The sequence below is a fragment of the Tachypleus tridentatus genome, chromosome 12, assembly GCF_004210375.1.
Source record: "Tachypleus tridentatus isolate NWPU-2018 chromosome 12, ASM421037v1, whole genome shotgun sequence".
Lineage (NCBI taxonomy): Eukaryota > Metazoa > Arthropoda > Merostomata > Xiphosura > Limulidae > Tachypleus > Tachypleus tridentatus.
Window position 1 is genome coordinate 15,052,917 of NC_134836.1, and position 24,278 is coordinate 15,077,194.

The window sequence follows — 24,278 nt, forward strand, 5'->3', positions numbered from 1 at the left end:
ACATTGTTCACTCCTCTACATAGTGCCTTCTCTACACATACCAACCGTTTCTTTACATATATAATTTTCTCTACAAGTGGGTTTTCTTGTCATCACTTAGACTTACCATTGTACCAGCTGGGGACATCATAAATGACTCATAAACATCAATTCTTCATCCTTCTGCATGTAAAGTTAGGACCAAATATACTGCTGAACACAAGTAAATTGCATAATTTTAAAAATAAGGTGTCACTAATATGAATCTAAAATTTTTACTTATGCTAAAAACTCATATTTAGCTAAATCATTTATCACATGACAATGCCAGGAGAACTCTTTTTTTTTTAAAAATGTGCACAGTTATTTTGGATAACTTCTTCAAAATAGGTACAGATTAACATATCAAATCATAGAGAAAAAATTATAAACCTAATTCAATCATCAACAGGTACAAATAAGACTTCCAGTTGAAGTAAAAATAAACCCCACAAAAATATTCTAAAAACATCTGATGGGTGAATGAAGATCTTTATTAATAACCTGTCTTTGGAGTACCTGCAAATGAACAAAAAACAGCTCTGGTATGGATCAACTTCTATGCCAATGAAAGTTGTAACTATTAACTAATTATAAGTTTATACTCAGAGAAGATTTGTCAATACCTTTAACTTAATCCTAGAAAGTAAATACTAAGCAATCACTGAAAGTTAGAAAATAGCATTATTATAATGTTATCTTTAGTACTTTATTATACTTCTAATTTATGAGTACTATTTTACCAAAGTATGATTATTGAAATATTTTATACTTTACTAAAACAAACAAACACACACAAAAATAAGTAAGAAAGAACACTTTTGTAAACTAATAAAAATATGTTTTACTCAATGGCAGAAAAATTCTGAACTAAGTCAGACAATTTTATTAAATATTTCATAAAAACTATAAAATCTAAATTCTAAATGAAGCAAGGAAATATAATTTCAATGATATGTAATATTCTCAGTATCAGCAAGTGGTTTTCTTTCTTCCATATCACAAGAAAAAACATAGTTCTTGCTCATACTGAAATGCCAAAAATAAAAAGTTATATGCTGAATAATTCAGAGGAATAAATTAGTAGCTTCAATATTACCCATTATTAAAATCATATGTTCCCTGTGGTAAGTAAACGACAACTAAAATACCAGTCATGCAACTCGAACTACTGTAATTGTCACACTTCAAATTTTTTCTGTGTAACAATACACAAAGAAATATTTAGGGTATCATCACAAATAAAAAAACTGTTTTCAGAATTAGGATATCATTATACAAAAATCTAATCACTATGATTTCATTCAATGAAAGATAAATATGAAACTGTTCTCGGAATTAGGATATCACTACACAAAAATCTAAATTACTAAGATTTCATTCCACAAAAGATAAAAATAACAGATATAATTATATTCAGCATACTAATATTAATATTTACATACAAAAATATCAGGTTCATATATATAAGCAGTGAACATACAAGTACATTAAGTATTAATATCCTTACTTGAATCAAATAATTTTATAAATAGTCTGCCCTAATGTATAACTATGAGCTTTCAATTTTGCATTCTATAATGTAAACTTAACTCACCTGTGTATTAATAAAAATTACTAATTAATATCTTTGCTTACCTCAGTTTAAAGTCCTTAAGACGTTCTGCACTTTCTTCTGAGGAAAGAAATTCAGGGTTTTGTTTACAAAGCTGATGAAAAGTGTACATTAAACATTCAACATGAGACAACTGCAGTGACGGTTCATCAGATGGAGTGGAATTTTCAACATTCTCGTCAGAGGGTGGTAGAGGCATGTACTCCTGAAAATAAACACAGTTTTGACTGAAAAACTAACATGACCTTGTATTTGATATTTTTAAACAAATTATTTTGAGATGTTAAGAATATCTTGCCCACTCTTCATGGATCAAAGCAGTTATTGATGTATTTAATATTATATAAAATATCTAGTCAAGTATTACTTATGAAGCACTTCTTTAAAAACTTTTCATTCTATGGGGAAATGAATTTTGCTTGGAGAAAATACTATCCAAATTTCTTTGAGTTTATCTAATATTTAAACTATTTTTCTGTTTACTTAGAATAAACACACTTGTTCAAATGTTAAAAACACAAACAAAAGCAGAAATGCATATGATGAAGCAGAGCTTACTTAAAAACAGTAGGCTTAGAAAACCCTAGGCAACAGACTAGAGTCCATACTAAATTTGTTTATGTGTATATTTGTATCACTATAAAAGTAACTAAAATTAGAAATGTACAAGTTTATATAAAAAACATAAAGGAAAAATATTTGTTCTAATTTCTCATGATATTCAATATCTCAGTCAATGTAACAGCACATAATGTGGAATGATTGTAACTTGTTTAAACCATATATGGTAATATTGTTGTTCCACTGTGTTAACTAAGATTGTCTAAATGCAGCTGCAAAGCAATTAAACTAAATGATCAGATTTAAGTAATAATTTTGTCCTGAAAAACTTCTTATTTATTTAGAAGGTTCAATGATAATGCAATTGAAATGTGAAAATATATATTTTTTATTCTTAGCATGAAAGTAACTTTTCATTTACTTTGACTCAGTAAAGGCTTTAAAAATTTGTAGGCAAATCCTTAGTTACAACTAATGATGAGGAACCCATTTTTATACAATAAAGTTTGAAGATAGTTTGAATAGATCTGATAGAAACTTTTTAATAAATGTATGATATCTTGACAAGCTTAGGCACCTAATTATAACAATATGCTTGTCAAAATATTGTAAATTTGTAAGAACATCAGATTCACGATAACTGAAGAAGGTCGAAATGTAGTTTGCTCCTCTACTAGTGCTTTCTCTACCCATACCAACCATTTTTAAATATATAATTTTCTCTACAAGTGGGTTTTCTCATCATCACAGATTAAAATGTCTGAAGTTGAATGTTTCCCTTTTTTTCAAAATGGTATTTTACAATAAAATTAGAAATTGTACAATTGAAAAATTTAAATAAATTTATGTTTTTTTAATTTTTTTCAGAAAAACTAGACACTAATTAAAAAAAATTCAAACAACTTCCATCCAATTTATTTACTGTCACTGTAATAATATAATACACTGGTGAGATGAACTTAACATCTTCATCCTTAGAGTTAAGAAATAAAAATTTCAAATCCAAAACTTTGTAGAACAGGAAAAAGTGTTCATGCAATTTAACACATTTATGTTTAATTCTCTCAACACAGATTCAGTCAATCTGACATAATGCATAACCTCTTTATAATCACTTAGTCTTCATAGATTTAATATTTCTTTCAATTTTGTATATCTTAACAAAATTTAGCAGTCTTTCACATGCTAAAAATCATATTTTTTTTTACCAAAATAGTTTTAATGAAATAAAAATTTGCCTATGAATATACTGAGTATTTGTTTTGAATGCCTCCATGTGCAAAGTAGTTTTCTTTTAAGATTAAAAATACTTTTCATCATCTCAAATATTTCAAATTTCTTTTGTGTAATCCCTAAAACTTTATAAATATATTTAAAATGTTTATTTTCAGTGAAACTTTACAATATTTATCTGTTATTTTCTCTACCCTAACTCAAAATTAGATCAGTCAATTTGACAAATCTCATAACCACTAAAAAAATTAAAAGAAATCCAAATTACTTTGTTTCTTTCTAGAACAATATCAAATTGTAACATGAAACTACATTTAAGCTTTAAGCTCATAACAGTATAACATCTATTTATAATTAAATTTTGTTGTTTAATTGTCCTCTGAACTGTCATTATTATCTGCACCATTATAAGTTGTAAATCACTCAAGTACAGGTAAAATTAAACTATCAAATTACATTACCCACAAGTAACAACAAACTGCTCTCATGTGTAATTCAATAAATATTTTTATTATATTATTTGTATTACTTATTTTACCTCATCTAACCTTAACTAATTTTTTTCAAAATCCTTATTTTTACATTTTAGTTACTTTTATAACAATAAATAAAGAATAAATAAGAAATAAAGTACTTATCCAAACTTTTTTTTTCTTGCTGTCAATTGTTAGTGAAACTTAAGCCTAATGGTGCAAATGCACCAAAGAACATAGAATAATAAAATGCAAAAAGCAGACAATTTCCTCTAACAACCACAATTTTTCTGACTTTCTAACTACAAAACAGTGGCCCTTACAAATTCATCCAAGCTAGCTATTGTGATTCCTATGGGAACTGAGCCTGCATTACATTTTAAACTGGTATTTATTGTCAGAACATAACATATCATTTGTTAGATGAAAACCTTGACTTTCTATTAGTTGTAGATTACATATAATTGAAAGCTAAAGAGAACTCTTAATAAATCCTCAAAGAGAGGATGTGGCAAGAGGGATCTGATTTTCTATTTGATAGCTCTACAATTTAACAGTTAATTTATCAAAAAACTAATATGACACAATATAATACTGTGACAAAAAAAAAAAGGTATATAAAAATATTACCAAGAGTTTGTTGAATACAATTTCAAGACACTTCTGGTTTTCTTCCATATTTACAGCACTAGGTGACATGTCTGCTAGCAGTTTTAATAACTCCAAAGTAACGTCTACTCCTTCTTCTATGGTGGGAAGGTTTCCTAGCACTGGGACAACTTGATTACAGACATACTGAACGAACCGACCTGAGCCAACATATGGCTAAAATATAAATTAAATGATTAATTCTAAATCTATGACTGTACACCAATTATCGTCAGTTTTAAATCATGTTTTTATGTTTATTTAACTAGCATTAAATTTTATGACATTCTCTTATTAAACATTTCTCAAGATGTTTTGCACCAAAAAAAGTTAAAATTCACGTTTCATTTTGGCCATGTATGTCTTTATATAGGAAGAATATTAATTAATTTGAACTTCAATTCATCAATAATGTTGCTGTACTTTTACTCTTTGCACTTCTTAAAAAACACAGTACAATGCTTTAAAAATTCCCATGAAAATTGCTTTTAGTAGTATATCAGATGACTCTAATGTGCTGAAGTTATGGAATGCTTCTTTTGGCAAGCATATTAAAAACATAATAATGTACAAAGGGTTGTATATATGTAACTATGTATGTGATGAAAATAATACAATGTGGCATTATCTACTGAATGGCATCGCAAGCAAAAATCTATAAAAAGTTTTCCACTTCAAGTATTCAATATTTAGACAATTAGAAAAGTAACTGAAATGTGCAACAACCATTTCTTTATGATAGAACACAAGTTTAAATAAAAGTATTCTCCTTACAACAAGAAAACAACTTTCACTAGAACTGTACATAGGTTTGATGACATCTTTATTGATGTAATTTGTAAATATGGTACTAAAAATGTATTTCTAAAAAAATTATTTTTCAACAAAGGGTGACACTTTTTATATATGAAACTCTACAGTTTATATCAACACAATATGAACATGTTTCCCATGCAGCACTTCATCTTTTGTAATTTTTTTTTCAAAAAGGCACTGAATTAGTAACTACCAACACAAATAGCCAGCCACCCATAGGATGACATTTCTGCAAATAACTTTAATATAAAGTATTTAATGAAAATTTCTTGATAACCCATGAAGTTATTTTAACATAAAAAAGGCTATCCAAAAGCTGGCACATAAACATAGAATAACACACAGAAAGGTGTACAACTTAAATTAACATACTATTTTAAATTACAACTGAAGAAATCAGTGATAATCCACATAATCCTTGATAATGAAGTAAAAATAAATTTGAGCAAAAAAAATAATCTATAGAATCACTGTGTGCACGTTTTCAAATTCTTCTCAAAAGACAATGGTGATTAGTTTTTGGAAGGACTGTGTATCAATTCAGGAGTCATGTTTAATATAGGTGGTTAGTGTGGCATTTGGTACACATACCATCATACTAGGTTATATATTAGTAAACTCAAGTAGTAATATATGTAAACAGATTTCATGCAAGTCCACAAAAATTGAACTTCATCATTTGAAAATGAAAATGAATGTTTCATCTATTTCAGGACTTGAATAGAAAACTTAAATATATATTAAAGAAAACAGTTAGGAAACTACTTAACATTTAATACAAAATATTGTTTAAGCTTCACTGTTTGAAGGATTAACAACCAATGAATTATAATTATGATGAAACTTTGTAGAATGGACAACAACTGCCTGTTGTGGAGACACAAATGTAGAGGATGATGTTTCAAAAGTTGCCCTCTACACTCATGTCTCCACAACAGGCAATTGCCATCCATTCTACAAAGTTTCATCACGAATACTCTGCCTAAACAATCTATCAAAGAATTATAATCATGACTGAATTACCAAACAAAATAGCTATAAAACAAAGCTTGTAATTATTAGATTGCAATGAATCTGAGACAGGTATCCTAATGGTATTATTCAGCCAAAATTTCAGTAACAGTTCAGAAGACTGGTTAAGCTTCAAGGTTTAAGTTAGGTCTAAATTTACATCCTAAGTCAACAAAGCAAACTAATCCTTGTACAAGCATCAACAATTCTTAAGTACCTTAACTAAAGTCATCAAATACTGATATTCTAGATGTTTTCTTTAACCTTTTTCCATTTCCTCACACTGTTTACCAATTAAATGTTCCATGATTACAAATTTTCTTTGGAACATGCTAACATGGTTGATCATACACCTTATGCTCTCTATATGGATAATCATGCTGAATGTAGACTCAAATTTAAGAATGGTGTATAGGTGAAGCTGACTGGGCTATTAAAATAACTGAGAAATTGAATGAGATATAAATGTAATGTTTTGGAAAAGGCCAAAACAAACCATGAAGAGAAATCAGCAATAAAACAAAACAAATAACATTCTCAACTGGGTCAAAATCCTGACATAAGGTGTAGTAGCAACTGTGTTAAACATTCTAGCAATATAAAATCTCAGCAGTCAAATAAACACTTGATCAAGCAATAAAACAGTCATAAAATAAACTACTTAAAGATATTTTATATAATTACAAATTACTGAACAGATAGTATTAACAAATTCTTGTCATTTACATTCCTCTAAGAACAATTCAACTTTTGCAAGTTTCAGTTAACTGCAGCTAAATAAATGATAAACCTCAAATCTTTCTCCCAAACAATATACTTTGCTCGAAACTAAGAACTCCTCAATCATATAACTACCAGAAAAGAATGATTAAAAGGTTTTGAAAGCTTTAAGAATAACCTTTTGATAGAAAACATTTAAACAGAGACATCAGTGAACCCAAAGAGAATATTATACTTTTTATTGCACTCATTGTCCAAGTATACACACGATTATTTCACTTGTTGGTACACAATTAAAACAAATAGTAGATAAAAGAAAACTGAAGGATGTATTCAAAAATAATAAAATTATTTTATTAAGAAACATCCTAAAATTTTTTGTAGATTACTGAATAAACCTTAAAAAAATTTTTTTGTAAAGTAGGTATTTTTAGCTGTAACAGAAAGAAATGTGCTTATGTAATTTAGGTTATACGAAATCTACCAAAACAATACAAAAATAATAACAAAGAAGTTTTGTTTTTTTATTAATAACTCATTTAATTGCAATTATAAGAATGTAATATATCTTTTTAAATCTATAAATTGTGGTGAAAACAGTTACAAAGACTGACTAAAAGTATGAACATATAGAATACATTTTTTGTTATTATAATAACAAAAAAATAATTAAAATAACATTTTAAATTTAAAAACAAAGTATACTGATTAGTTTTATTTAGTTTTGAATATTTGTAATGTACTTATTTGTACATTTGGAAAGCATACATATTTAATTTACATTATTTATGTTTAGTTGCAAAGCAATATTTGTATATTTGTTTGTCATAGATTCCGAGTAAAACTACAGTGGAGCGCCATTAAGCCGTGGACCAGTAAACCACAAAATTGCTTAAGCCGCTGTAGCAAGTCTTGTGAGTGATGTGAGCGAGGATTATCGCAGCTCACCGCTAATTTAAGAACATGTAAAAACGCGGCTTACAATTTAATCCTGGCTTTATAACTTCAAGGGGATATTTAAAAAGGATTTCCTTTAATTTGGGAAATAAATAAAATATATTACAATAGAAATCGACCGTTAATCTACCTTATCTGCTCTCTATGTCAGCTTTATGGAGGCCGCCATTGTTACCGAATCACACCTCTCCATACATTAAAGTTAATCTGCGGTATTATTTTTAATTCGATAATCCGATATAATGATCACGCAATGGCCCGTATGAGGCTCCTCAGTGGAGCTGTTGGTGACTTCGGCTTTTCAGTCACAAAGGTTGAAGCCGTGGACCACTTAAGCAGGTTGACCCCCAAAATACCTCGGCTTAAAGGGGCTCCATTGTATTTCCTGAAGAGTGACCTTTGAAGTTATGAAACCAATAAAAGAAATTAATGAAATAAAAGGGTAAAAAAAGATCTGATGTTCCAGTGTTTTCTTATTTGTATCCATAAGTGAATCTAATTAAGGTTTTGGTTATACATCTTGGTGAGACATGTTGCAAAATAAGTGAGAGATGTTTTGAACAAAAAATACATAATGTTAACAGTAATGTTGATAAGCAAGTCTACTGACATTTAGGCATCAGTAAACACAACCTTCACATTTCAAAGTAGTTGTCTTAAGGTCTACGCAGTTGAATATCCTCATGTGAACAAAAGGAACAGTCTTATTGGCAAGTTGAAACAGAAATGTTAGGGCTTGATCACTCTAGTCACCATTTTGTCAAAAACTAATGATAAGCTAATGTAGTGAAAATAAAATCAGTATTACAGCTTTTCTGACAAAAATGTACAATACAAACTTTGTTATTTTGATTGTGGTTGTTTGTAATGAGCAGTAAATATTTTTTTGACAAGAGTTGAATAACAATGTCATCATGCCATTGGTAACAAGATTTCTGTGATTGATAGGTTATAGAGCACCCAGCTAAATCCAAGCTGTCAAGAATTTCCCTTAGCACAGGGGTTCCCAACCGGTGGGTCGCGACCCCCCCACTTTAATTTTACTTGTTTTAAATCCCTTTCTCACCAGGTCTAAACATAAACATTGCTTCAATTCAATGTTTCCTTCTGATTCACTGTTGTTTTTAATGAGCAGTTACTGCAACCTACATGTATTACATTTTCTTGTTTCTCTCTCTTTTTTTTTTTTTTAACTAATGGTTTAGTTGCCATTTGAAAAGAAACTCCTGTAGTAAGATATATTAACTAATGAAATTTCAAATGACCAAATTAAAATACACATCATTTTGTACATTCAAAATGTTTATTAAATATAGTTGGTACCCATTAATTGCAAATGCGCATTAGCAACTGCTCATCTAAAATTGAGCAAAAACTGCAAAGAGCAGTATTTATAGATCTTTGGCAAAAGAACAGGAAAACTTTTTGCAAATTACAAAAAACTACAAGTGTCATTTTTTCACATGGTAATTTTAAAATTTGCCTGGTTGACCTATATTATAATCTTTATTCAATGCATAATCTGGGAACAGAACCAGCACAATCATCTGCTAAGGCAGGGGTTCCCAACCTTTTGGCACTCACGACATGAAAATGTAATTGATGAAATAAAATTAATGTTATCCCAAGCTACTTCTAACAAGGCTATGCGACTTCCCTGCCAAGGCTTCGCGACTCCCTAGGGAGATCGCGACCCACCGGTTGGGAACCCCTGTGCTTAGGGAAATTCTTGACAGCTTGGATTTAGCTGGGTGCTCTATAACCTATCAATCACAGAAATCTTGTTACCAATGGCATGATGACATTGTTATTCAACTCTTGTCAAAAAAATATTTACTGCTCATTACAAACAACCACAATCAAAATAACAAAGTTTGTATTGTACATTTTTGTCAGAAAAGCTGTAATACTGATTTTATTTTCACTACATTAGCTTATCATTAGTTTTTGACAAAATGGTGACTAGAGTGATCAAGCCCTAACATTTCTGTTTCAACTTGCCAATAAGACAAGAATTCAACTTTGTGAACTTGATGATGACCGAAGAATGTCAAAACTTTGTTTGCTCCTCTACATAAAATATTTTCTCAACCTAAACGAGCCATTTTTACATATATAAGAATTTAACTGGCTGCTGTACATACATCATGCTAGATCACCATTCCAACCAAGCAAAGATGCACTTTCATACTGTTACTGAGACCTCTCTCACATTGTTACACGCATTGAAATGTCACATATCACATGGTTTTTCCAACACAATTGCATTCTATTATCTTCAAATAATCTGTCAGTGCAACTCCACCTAACACTGAATTTCAAAGAATTGGATTCTTTATGCATCAATAAAATCTATATACTTCAATATGCTGTTCAGGCTGCAATTTTTGTTGCCTGATAACATGTTCCCATGTTTAAATATTAGTTGAAGTAACAAATGTTATGAATAATTTTATTTGTTGTCAAAAGTGCTGCATTGTGTAATAGTCATGGAAGAATATGATAAATGAAAGTAAAGTAATGAAGCAGTCTTTTAAATAAATTTATTTATTTTAGATTTGAAAGAAAAACTACTCAGAACATAAAGAAACAAAATATTACTAACACCTATCACAATACTGCATTTATAGCCCTGATTTTTCCTTATAAGTAGAAGATATTCCCTAAACATATAGTATCGTAACCCAAAATGTCCCTAAAATATCCTGACTCAGATACATCACTGTATAACTAACAGTTTTAACTAATGTGCTTCTTTTAAAAGACAAATATTTCACTATTTTATGCATGGTGGTTTGGTTTATGACACATTTTATAATACTGTTGCTATTTGGCTTTGTATTTCTCTCTCTTCTTATTAAATAATTTTAGACAATTATCAATAAAAACTTAGGGCAAAAGTTTTATACTAAAGATGAAACAAGGAAAAAATTTTAAAATGCCCATACTCTATATTCAATTACCAATTTTAAGATTTTAGATTCCTGGCAAACACGTCATGAGCATATTTTACACTGACTATATCATTCCAACAATAACTATGCAGCACATGTTTTTCTGCAGATGGATGTACATAGTTCAAAGTGTGAAACTGATCAGCATTGCTAAGTCAATAACTTTCCACTTCATCCTGACTGAAGCATATGCTTACATTCTCTGTGATTCTACTGTTGCCCCAGGCAGAATACATTAAACTTGAAAGACTAAGGATTCCTAGGGGACTACTTTTGCCCCAGGTTATGGTACATTAAACCTGAAACAATAAAAAATTGCTAGTAGGCCACTGTTTCCCCAGGCAGGGATACCTTAAATATTGAAAGAGTAAAGGATTCTTAGAAGTCTGCTTTTTCTCAAGCCAGAGATAGACTAAACCTGAAAGAGTGAAGGATACTTAGGAGGCTACTACTGCCCAAGGTAGGGATACATTAAATCTGAAACAGTGGGAGAAAAATCAGCTGTCTTAAAATGAATTGATTTCAAGGAAAAGTAAAAACTGTATGAATACATTTATAAATTCTTCTGTCATGCTGACAAGCCTGTAAATGACTGTATTTAAAAGTTCCCAATCAATGTTTACTAACTCTTAAACAAGCACAAAATCAGGAAAGAAAATATATACACTAACAAAAAAAAACAAAAACATAAAAAATATCTAGATATAATAAAACACTAAATCATCTTAGCAAATCCAACAACTGCTCAACAAGTTAAGAGTTTGAATATCTGTGACAAGGCCTGTTATATATGTTTTTTGTTATAAGTATGTTTCTTTTGGAAACATAGTTATAGTAGAAATACTACTTATTTCACTTTACTACATACTAAATATATATAGCCTACCCCTTTTCATTTTGCTAAGAATTAATAAATTTCACTAAATTAGAATATAGAATAGAAAATTTTAAAATTATTAAAAATGTTGCAAATATTACATACTTATATTTTAAGAAGACTTAAATTTAGTTTGAGTTATGGTTTAACACGTTCTTGTTTAAGTTTTATATGAAATATAACTAGCTACCTTATCATTCTATGCAAAGACGTGATTTAAATAAAATTTTTTTCACTTATTTCAGCTTTATGTCTTTCAAATGAGTGATAAAAGGGTTCTCTACTGTTAGTTTTCAATGGACAAAAAGGACATCTTGCATACAAAGCTTTCACAGACATCTACATTGCCTTTTTTATAAATATGTTTATTACTTATTACTATTCTTTTAAAAAGCATTCATTTAGAATTTGATATTTGGAAAACAAACCTTACATTACATAAATAAGTAAATGTGGAATGCAAAATACATTTATTAAACTGTAATTAATTTAAGAGTAGTTTTAGATCTTCAATTATTTTTGTAATTGTTTTTAATAAAACCCACAAAAACTAATCAATTTGTTCTGTCAGTATTTAAAAACTACAAATACTCTAATTCTTTCAAAATTTGTTTTTACTTCAATTGTTTTTAATGAATTTTAGGTGACTTTCTTCATCATTTGACACATTTACAAAATAAAACAACACAAAATCTACATCTCAAAACACTTTAAAGTGAATTTAGAAATAGGCAAAAATTTCTTGAGTCATTTTTGCAAAGCAAGAATAATACAAAATAGTAAACTTACATTAAAAAATGGCATAGCTTGTCTGATACATTGCATGACCCTCACAACACTATCAGAATCTGTGTGCTGAAAAAAAAAAAACAACAATCACTGTATTCTGTATAGTTTTATGGTGAAAAGAAGTCAAACATCATATACTGCAAGCATGAGAATATTTTAGATATTTATTCTAAATTTGAGTAAAATTTACATGTGAAATAAATGCAGAACATGTGCGTGCACATACAAATTCATTAAAACTTTACAAATTACACTCACAAACTGCAACCTAATCAATGCTATTTTTGATGATGAGATACCCACATGAAGATAAAAATGCATCTTATAAAGACTGAAGATGACCTAAGAAGATCAAAACATTCTCTGCTTTATTAATAAAAGTGTTAGTACCAATACCACCTGTTCAAGATACATTTCAAATCAAAATTAGTTTAGACTTTATCAAATGTTTCATACAATATCAAATTCATTTGCAGTCTGTACTATTTATAGATTAGAAACAGACAGAGATGGCCAATTTGCTTAATTACCTTTGTATATTCATTCAATAAACATCAAAACAGGGAAAAACATTCTTTCCCACAGTATAGGTCAATTAAGAGTAAAATTGGTGAAACTGCAGACATTATTCCTAACTCACTACTTAGTACTTCTCAAGTATACTGTCAAAGTAAAATACAACAGGTCCTTTTTCCTTAAAATATTTTTTATAACAATTTTTATCAATAAAATACAAAATTCAGATTTTTTTTAAAACTCATAAGATAGTACTTGAACTTAATACTTCAACAGAAACAGTATTCTAAAAAATACTGATACAGAACTGTTCCCCTGAGAGAAATCTGTTTTTCATAGCTCTGATACAGATAATTAATTTTAAACCAAAGGACTTCTTCAAGCAATCACTCTTCTTCTCTAGATAATTATTAACATTTTTGTGTAACTACCAGTTAACTTATTTCCTTTGTTATTTTTCCAAATTTAAAATTATTTTGACTGTTTTAACACTTCCAGTATAGAGATAGTTTTTTTTTTGTACATGTCACAAAGTTTTTCTCAGTTACAGTACGATGCAAAAGTTTTAAGACAATAGAGAATATTTTGCCATTTTTTTCCATTTCATGGGTTTAATTCTTCCAAGTAGTTACAAAATGTAAATTTCAACATTATGCTATGGTAATGCTTCACTGATCCATCTTGACAACTGAATGGGTGAGAATACTTATCATTCTTTAGAATTTCCATACACTTGTCCTAAAGGCACATCATAAGCATTCTGTTTCATGAACGTACTGACCAAATGCAGGTGCTGAAATAACTGTCATGGTACCAAATGCAGTTTTCTAACTATATAGAAAGAAGCATATGGTACCAGTATTGATAGAAGAAATCCGTTCAACTGCACTTCACAAATAAGCATTGATAAAAAGTGTTTATATATTAAGTTTTGTTGTCTTGCTATGACCCAAAAGGCAGAGAATTGTCAGTAGAGCAGAAAATTAGCATAAAAATTTTAAAGAATGCTGGTTGGACTCTCTGACAAATTTCTGTAGATTTGAAATGCTCCTCAAACACTGTCATGTACACCCTAGATTGTGAGACTGAAACAGGTAAGTTTGAAAGTAGGAAAGGAACAAATAGAACACCTAAACTCAATGATACTGATATTAAGTATCCCTCTCTATACAGCCTTCAGGACAGATGGAAAACTACCACTGATCTCAAGCATAAAATAAACAACCATGCACTAAATGACAAAAAAGTGTCCAGATATGCAGTATCAAGAATACTCAACCAGAATGGAATATCTGGCCATGTAGCAGTTAAAAAACTATACTTCAATCTCCAAATATTGTCAAGAGATTGAAATTTGCTAAGAAGTACAAAAACTGGACTGTTGATGACTGGAAAAGGGTGTTATGGATGAACGAGTCCAAGTTTGAAATATCTAGTTCAAAGTGTAGGTTGTATAACCGGCAGAAGAAAGGTGAAATATACTTACCTCAATGCATAGTAACTAACATGATGTGAAAAGGAATGTGATGGCTTGGGGGTGTTTTTCTGCTGAGACAACAAAGAGATGTAATAATGAATCAGTGGAAGAACCATCAGATATTTATCCATCATAGTATATCCAGTGACTTTGATATTATTAACAAAATATTCTACTACCAAGAAGATAATAATGACCCCAAACACTCATCCAACCTATGCAGAAATTACTCAGCTAAGAAAGAAGCTGCTGGAGTCATCTAAATGATGAAATGACCCGCACATAGCCCTTATCTCAACACAATGAAGCAGATCTGGAATTTGATAAAGCATAAACTTAACTTTTCCTAAGTTATTTCCAAAAAAATCTTTAAGAGAGTGTATTAAAGTCATTTAGAGTAAAATCCCAAAAGACACTTTGTCTAGATATGTTACAACAATGGGTAAAAAACAGTCTGCAATTATTAAAACAAAAGGAAAAACATGCAAAATATTAACTGTTGGCTGAACTCAAGCACTTCTAATGACTTTCTCCTGTATAAAATGTGAACATCAATGAAATTTTAATGTTTCATTTACAATTTACCTTCCACTGTTAAAGTAACTTGAAATCTAATTTTTGACTTTGTCCTAACATTTTTGCACAGTACTGTATATTTGAAATTTTACCAAATTACTTTCCTGTCCTGGAAAACTTTGTCAAGAAAATGTGTCTAATAATCCAAATTTTAAAATTATACAAGTTCACTTTAAGACAATATTTAAAATAAATCCTGAATTTTCCTAGTACTTGAATTGTGACATTTGCTTTCCAGGTAATCTCTTTTCTCTAATTTATTTACTACCTCTCCAAGAAGTATGAAATTTAATGAAAATTACTCATTTTAATGTTGCTATCTCTCACACAGGAAATAATTTTTATAGCCTTCAATCTTTTTTGATTTACAGCAATAAAATAGAAGATAAGATTCCTCTTGTCAAGCCCATCTGTCACATCCCATCTATCAGAAATTGGCTATAGTTCTTTCTGCCTTTAAATACTATATTATTTAAAACAAATAGACAGCTAAGGATTTAATCTACCAAATGGCATGTTATATTAGATTGTTTTCTGCAGAAAGAATTATTTATATATATATATATATATATATATATCACTTCCATTTCACATTTTATTCCTAAGGGAAACACATTAATGAGTTTAACTGAATTATTAAAGTCTCTTATCACACAGTTAGAAAGCCATGTTTTTAGTATGTTATTTGGTGCATTGTTTAACTAAATAAAAATTATTTAGAGCATTAATACTAGAATAAAAAAGTAGGGTTAAGTTTCATTGACACTTGACGGAAAAATAAAATAAGACCTAGATAAATACTCTGTATAATACTTGTTTTTGTTTATTACACTATGTAACACAAATTTTGTTCCTGGATAGTATGTGTTATTTCTTAATTGCTTATGTTGTAAACGTACATAAACTGGCCATTATTCCCTTCAAACTTTGCTTTTGTGACCTAAATAATGAAATTTAAAAATTAACCTATTTTCTATTCAAAAATGGGCAAATTTGCACATTTTCATTTACATAAGGTCTGAATAAAACAGCATATGAATCAATATTTACATGTATTTGTGCTAAAGATATACAAAAATAAAAAAAAGGGTTAGAAGTGAGTAGTTTATCGAGATTTGCGACTGTAATGTAAATCACTTTCACGTATCAACCCCTAAATATAGTCTCCCATCATGTTTTCGTTCTACACTCCTTGGTAGCAGCTTTCAAAGTCCAGTATACCTTAGTGGAAGTGTTCGCCTTGCTCTTTGAGGTGCACCAAACGAGCCAGAGAAAAAGACGGATACTTATTCCCATTATGGCGCAGCACAGCTTTGAGGCTTCTGGATGAGCCATCAATGAAGAGGTGCCACTTGTTCAGGTTAAAGTTAATTCCAATTGCCTTGCACAGACTAGACACATTGTGGCAGAAGCAGATCCCATCTTGATGGATGAAGAAGCTTGAAAAATGTCAGTGATTTATATGCAAAAACGGCTCGTTTGGGTTGAGAAAATATTTTACATAGAAGAGCGAACAACAAGGTCGAAACGTTGTTCGCTCTTCTATGTAAAATATTTTCTCAACCCAAACGAGCCGTTTTTGCATATAAATTTCTCTACAAGTGGGTTTCTCGACATCACTAACGTCAGTGATGTTTCCTCTGACTTGCGACTTACACACTTTCATCTAATAAATCCCACTCCTTGAGCCTAGATGTCAAAAGCTCAGCATTCAACTTTGTTAGACCGAAATCTCTGATCAAGTTATTGAGGTCTCTTTGGTTGGGGTAGTATGGGTTTCTCTCATCAGCTGCACCTCTGAAATTGTAAGCTAGATCTTCGACATATACCTCCTCTTCTTATTTGCTGCTCTCTTCTGAAAATGGCTGTTTTTTCTCTGGCAGAGTGGCTACAGGGAGCTCAGGGCAGTGTGGCACTGGGGCAATGGATGATGGAAGGTCCGGATACATGATAGCAGATGCATTCTTGCCAGCCCAACGTTTTGAAGGGTCCATCATGCAGAAGTAGCAATTGCTTGAGTGGTCGGTGGGTTCACACCAAATTCTTGAGTGGAATAGCTAACTCCGTGGCTCTCTTTTCCCCTCTGTACGAACCTGCAAAAGAGCAAAATAAAATTGTTATTATGAAGAATAAATTTATTTCATCCACAATTAATGTGTTAGAGGTTCATGCAAAATATTTTATATGTGATACTTTTTCTATATAAATGGAAATTAAAAAAAATATATTTAAATTTTAAAAGGTCTAAAATCTGTATAACATAAAAGCTTACTATTCAAGCAAGCAAAAATTGTCCCTCTTACCTTCTACAGGTGTTTTGCAGTGCTCGCAGGTAAAATAAGGTGCCCAGGGTTTGTCTTGATCTCCGACAAGCATGTCAAAATATGCCTTGTATGCTTCACACATTTTAGCAGATGCTGTCATAGAGTACTTTTTCGCTCTTGTCTTGATAAATTGGCCACATACATAGCAGAATGCATCTGAAGAATACTTGCAGCTTCTTGATGCCATCTCTGATAAAATCAGATATGTCTATGTGTTCACTTAGGCAGCTAGAACCAAACTGAAGTAGTGAGTCCCAATTTTTATATATATATATATATATTACTAAGAAAAGTTCTTGAAAATTCCTGCAAGTTTGAGAAAATTCTCTATCACCTACTCAGCACTGAAATCTACCTGGAATGTTCTGGAAAATGGGTAAATTTGAAAATTTCATTACTCATATCACAAAAGCAAAGTTTGAAGAGAAAAACAGATGTTTTTTTCATTTACTTTAGACATAAGAAATTGGGAAATAGCATTTTCTGCCCAGGAACAAGAAAAACTTTTGTTACAGAGTGCTATTCTTATTATTATAAAAGTAGCTAAAATGTAAAAAAATAGAAGCTTTTAATTTAAATTAGGTAAAATAGATAATAATAATAATAATAATAATAAATTTTCATAAAGTATGCTTGTGAACAACTCATGAGTCAGCCACCCAGTGCATTATGTAAGTTCATAGGGTAATATGAGCTCCACATTTTTGATGAATATATCAGTTAGACATGGTTCAAAGAGTAATAAACAGATGGCTATTACAAGAATAAAGCTATTTATGATAAATAAATGTAGCTTCATGTTATGATCTGTAGTAATTCTAAAGAGAATAAAAGGGGTAATTTTAATTTTAATTTTTTTGATGATATATATTTAGGGTAGATAAAAATATGAAGTTTCACTGAGAAAAAATGTTTATTTATGAAGTTTTAGAGATTACATAAAATAAAATTTGATATTTTGCAGACAAAGAAATGTATTTTTAATCTTAAAATGAAAAAACTCTACACTTAAAGCTGGATTCCAACTGGACTCTATATATTCATAGAAAACTTTTCAGTGAAGATATTTCATTAAAAATTACTCTTAAATTTACATATGATTCCTAACTCTTACTGAAAGCTTGCAGAATTTTGTAAAGATACACAGACAATTTTAGTAATTACAGTATCAAAACCTTAAAGGTCATTTGGGGTCAATTCTTAAATGGAATTTAGCCAAGCATGTAGCAAAACAGTTAACTTACAGCATCTTACCTCAAATTCTTTGTCAATGTCTAACATATCAACAGCCATATCTACCAATGCTTGCTGGCCAGGTATAGTCTTAGAGATTTTAAGACCAGATAAAAGGTTCATTAAAGTAACAAATTCTTCCCCTGTTACATCTTGCATTACCTGAAGGAACCACACACAAAAAAGGTTTGTAACCATATATTATTTCAACAAAATGATTTTAAAGTTTAATGTTCTTAAGACTAACATGAATTCCACTTTAAAATATAAAAGGCCATTATGGATAGCCTTCATTACACAGCATCCATATACCAACATCATAAGGTGTCTCTCTCACTTTCTTTTTTTTTACAAAGTTTCATTTAATTATTTTAACATAAAACATGCACACAATTTAAAATATTTTATAAAAACTTGTCAGTTCCACACTTACATACAATTACAGCAAATGACAAGAATATTTCTAAGAATATTCAGACTAATCGTAATAATATGCAATATGATTCAGCTATAGGTTGCAAAATCAAATTCTGGATCTATTGACATATGTTTTAGAACAAACTGTTAAAATAAATACATCTGATTACTGTTCTCAGTTACAGCATTAAATGCACAGCATTATCGTCTTTCATGTGCTGTGCCTTTAGCATTCTGCATATATCAGAATTACCTTTCATGTGTATTCTGACAGTCAATTTGCTTATTGTATCAAAATGATCTTTCACACTCTATTCTTATTCTATATGTAACTTCTATATTGAGTTACATTCAAAATTTATTCAACCTACTTTCTTTTCATGGAATACCATTAAACAGATATTCTAATTGTACAAACATTTTAAGTTATTATTATTATTATTATAAGGCAATATTAATAAATGTAGAAATTCTCCTAATACAAGAATTATGACATTTGTTCTCTAGGCATCCCCCCCTCTTCTCTAACTTATTTACCACCCTTCCAAGAAGTTAAATAAAATATGTAAATTACTCATTAATTATTATTGACATTATTTGGTTACAAAGTTTTGAAATAGATATTCAGAAGAACTGTCTTGTCACATTCTATCTTTCAGGAATTGCCAATAGTTCTCTCTGATGTTAAATCATGTATTATTTATAACCAACAGATAGCCAAAGCTTTCATTTATCAAATTACATATTATGTTATTTTCTGTAAAGAGAATTGGCAATGACGTTTTAACAGCTCTTGTCACACAGTTATAAAGGCAGAAAAATTGTGATAGTTAAGATATTTTCTGTTTTTTGCACATAATTATTCTGTCGTTTAAAGCATTATTTAATTAAACAAAAAATCACAATCTTTGCTGCAGAGATTGAATTATTAAAGACTTATGTAATTGTATTTGTCACTGAAATATATTAAAATTTCTTAAAAAGGTATACTGTTTTTATTTTAACCATTTAATTAGTAGAAAATTGTTTTATAGTTATATTTCTTATAGATTCATGACGTAAAAAATAACATTATGAAACTAAGGATCTTAGACACAAGATAAATCACTAGTTAATCATTAAATTTCAGCAAAGGCTCATGAGACAGAACTGCAGCCAAAAACCACCAAGAAATACATTTAAATCACTTAGAAACATAATTTTTATCCAGTGTAAAGGTGATAAAATTATTCACTTTAAGAACCAAGTATAAATATGGACACTAACTACCTAAAACACTTAATGCAATAAATAAGCACAAAAAATGAGGGTTATAAATATCTTACAAAAATGGAGTAAAGTATTCATTGTGTTAACTATATAATGTGGAAAAACCGAAAGGCATAAAACATTTTTTAGTGTTTATAAGTATAGCTGAAGGTAATGTTATGGCAATACCACATACATTCATATTGCAAACACACATCTAAAAGATGACTAACATACATTATTTCTGTCTCAAAAGCTTTCTGGATTTTTAAATGAGTACTGATTAATATACTTTATTTCAATGCATTTGATGTTAACAAAAGGAAAATGGCATGCATGGATAAAATTAGTTTGATAGTGGAGGATAATAATGATACGACATATTGTGTTAATTTCACCACGTGAACTTGCTGCACTCATGAATTATAATTAATGCTTGTATATTTATATTAGCATCAGGTAAAGTGGCTGTTCTGTAAGGTATGCTAAACAAATCAGAATACATTTTCATCTTTAAAAAAACAAGCAATGCTAGATTTAAAAAAGAAAAAAAGCTAAAATTATTGGCAATTAAAAACTCTTGTTTAGCAGTTTTTGTTTAAGGATAAATTTCTGAGTCCACTGAACCAATATAATTTTTTGAAGCAATGTACGGTGTATAGATGATCTAGAAGTCTACCAGTGAAGTAGCATTTTCTTTTACATTCATAATAGAAACCCAAATGGATTCAATCTCTTTGATATCATTTCAACAGGATATAACTCATATTTTGCATATAAAACCACTCCCCCTTCATCTTTACTTCATTCTCCTATTAAATAATTTGTAACCCTGTATTTCAAATTTCTGTCTGTCATCAAAATCATCAATGTTTAACCACATTTCAGTTATTCGCATTATATTAAGATCCTCTATTACTATCAGTGCTTTGCAGTCATCTATTTTATTTCTTATACTTCTAGCATTACAATAGTAACAATTAAGCCCATCCTTATAACTACTTCTATATGCATATCCTATTCAAAACTTTTTTCGTTTAATTTTTTATGCCCTCACCACTGTCTGGTTCTAGTATAAAACTTCCCCCAGAGCTAAGTTAATAACCTTAGTAAGCAAGTCAGCCTTTACCCTGTTTAAATGTAAACCATCCCTTCCCAAAAGTTACCTTCTTCCACTGAACTGATCCCACAAGTAAAATAAACAAAACTCTATCCTCACAATTAATGTTAAGGGTATGCCTGATAAAATTAAGTTATATCATTTTTCTTTAAAGGCCTTTATCATACCCTTATACTTATTAATTAGCTCCTCTGACCTACCTTTCCTCATTGGCCCCTGCATGAACCACAAAAACTTGTATTTATTAATTATGATAGCTTCCAACTTCTCCAACCTACAAACTCTACAAAAAATTGAACATCTTCACTACAAGTTTCCTTAAAAGTACAAGAGTTTCCAAATAAAATCCACTTAATGCACCCATTACATCTAACAAACTATGAATGCTTAACTCCTACACTAGTCATAATCATTGAATTTATACTTATATTTATAGCCTGAAAATAAATTCCTAATACCAAATACTGGTTCTACGACATTTCGCACCTGACTCTTGACAGCCAACAATTTAACAGACAAGCTTGTTGGCAGCACCCAATTTCGCACCCAGGAAAATTGGCAGCAGATGTTTACCCAGACAAGCAATACATAGTTAAGTTATGGTGTTGTTCATGAAGTTACTAATGTTAACTTAACAACAAATTAACATCCATTTGAAAATTGACATCACTATTAAATCTGAAAAACAACATATAAAATGTCTGCGTTTACTTTTAGAACTTCAACACAGTCTTCTCGTTAAACTTTCATTGATTTATTTTAAAACAGTTTCAAACAGCTGATTAGTAACATAATGAACAACACAGTAACTTATGTAACATTAAACAAAGGAAAGCCAAAGGCATGCAACAATGGATACGTTTATTTATTCGATAAGGGTAGCAAGAAGGATAATAAGGTAACTTTCTACATGTGTGAAAATTACAGAACTTTGCACTGCCCAGCGCAGATTCATGTCTGAGACGATACAGTTACAACTTGCCACAAGGAGCACAGCCATGCACCCGATGGACCCAAGGAAGAAGGCAAAGTACGAGACTTTAAATCAAAGAGTCCAACGTATAGTTAATGAATATCAAGAAAGAGATCTTATTTAATTCCTTCGAGAAATTAGCTACTGCTTTAAACTGTGAACAGGTGTGGCAGCATGGCTGTATGATTTTGACTCTGAATAAATGTGGCTACATGGCTGTATGATACGACTCTTTTCTTAAACTGTAATGTTGATGTAAATACTCGGCTGGGTAATCATCCACAGCCAATTTTCCTGGGTGTGAAATTGTCCGCTGCCAACGAGCTCGGCTGTCAAATTGTTGACTGCCAAGAGTCAGATGTGAAATTGCAGCTGCAAAATGTCTAGATACCCCAAATACCAGCAGCCTATTGTTAACAGTGTTACTTTTAAGCCTAATATTTAAAAAACAATTATGTTATTTTTATCACTATTTTGTCTTAACACTAAAGTAATAAAGTTTATTTTTAATTATACATAACTTTGAAAAAGAGCTGAATAACTTAATTCTTAAAACACCAAGAGACAATAAACACATTTTAGACCTATTTATTACATAAAACAATTTATTTATCCTGTTTTACTATTTAAAAGTAAGTTGAAATATACCTAAGCCAAAAGTACCATTACATATACTGAACCTATTTTAAGGTTGTTGTACAATTTACATTGCTAAACTTTAATTTAAAACATTAACCATTTTGCTTTTATTTACCAAAACTATCGTATCTAATTATTATTGTGTTATTCAACCCAAATTACTACAAATTATAATATTAATATTAAATAACTTTCAGAAATCTAACAGAAAAACAACTTTTCAATGTTCTCCCCTCTTCAATTGCACCCTCTATCGCAAATGGAAAATCTTTTCTGGTCTCTTTTACAGCTTGCCTTCTCTACAACTGATATTTCATCATGGTCACACCCACATCTGCTACACTGATAGCATATCAAGCATTCTGCTACCTCATGCATGTAATCAAGCTCTGAACCTACTTCTAACATCTGTCCTCCAATATACATCAAAACTTAAAAAAAAAAAAAAAAAGGGCTGCTGGTTTTCTCTACAGCTCCTAATGATTATTGTATTCATAATAACCTCTACAAATTTTTGTAATACAATAATACCATGACTTCAGACAGTTTCATTAAAGATTTCTCCATCTAATGGTTATCTATTTAGTTCTATTTGGTTTTTGAATAAACAAATACTATTGCATTCCTCATACAACAGTGCACTCTTTAAGTTAGAAGAGAATTGATTAAATGCTAGATGTGTGCCTCCAGAAGTGGAATATTACATGCCATTCTAGTTGACTCAGAAATTTATTGATAACATTTATCATTCACTCATCCAAAGAAAGTCATTGCACAAAGGGACAAGCTACTTCAAACTCTGCAAACTTGAGCATAGAAAGTCAGAATAACATGCTAGAGCATGATTGTCCATAGTACATGAGGGTCAAGGTATATCAACATCTGAACTCAACTGGCCTCCAAAACAACTCTTATGGACCACAGTACCCAGATGGAGTTAGAAAACACAAAATCTGAGAGGAGCAGGAGTAGAATAAAAGGAAACTGCAAATAATGATAAAACACAACATACTTGACTGAATAGGTATACAAATGGGAATGAGGCTTTGATACCCTCCCCAAAATGACACATGACTGCGAGGC

The 24,278-nt window shown here is 30.2% G+C and overlaps 1 protein-coding gene and 1 long non-coding RNA gene across 6 annotated transcripts in view; both read right to left on the reverse strand.

Moving 5' to 3' along the window:
- The window catches only part of LOC143234937 (apoptosis inhibitor 5-like), an 80,257-nt gene that overhangs the window by 11,467 nt on the left and 44,512 nt on the right, over nt 1-24,278 (reverse strand). For 4 of the 5 annotated variants that reach the window (XM_076472630.1, XM_076472629.1, XM_076472632.1 and 1 more), the window contains exons 5-8: nt 18,820-18,960; nt 12,673-12,738; nt 4,531-4,725; nt 1,657-1,838 (exon numbers count right to left, since the gene is read on the reverse strand). In XM_076472630.1, coding sequence (XP_076328745.1) covers nt 1,657-1,838; nt 4,531-4,725; nt 12,673-12,738; nt 18,820-18,960 — 584 coding nt within the window. The remainder of the gene's footprint in view (nt 1-1,656; nt 1,839-4,530; nt 4,726-12,672; nt 12,739-18,819; nt 18,961-24,278) is intronic. The other variant, XM_076472633.1, reaches the window with a different exon arrangement.
- Nucleotides 15,790-17,786, reverse strand: LOC143234938 (uncharacterized). Its single transcript, XR_013018860.1, has 2 exons — nt 17,545-17,786; nt 15,790-17,334 (listed from the first exon to the last, which is right to left on the reverse strand). It is a non-coding gene; the product is annotated as an uncharacterized LOC143234938 (long non-coding RNA).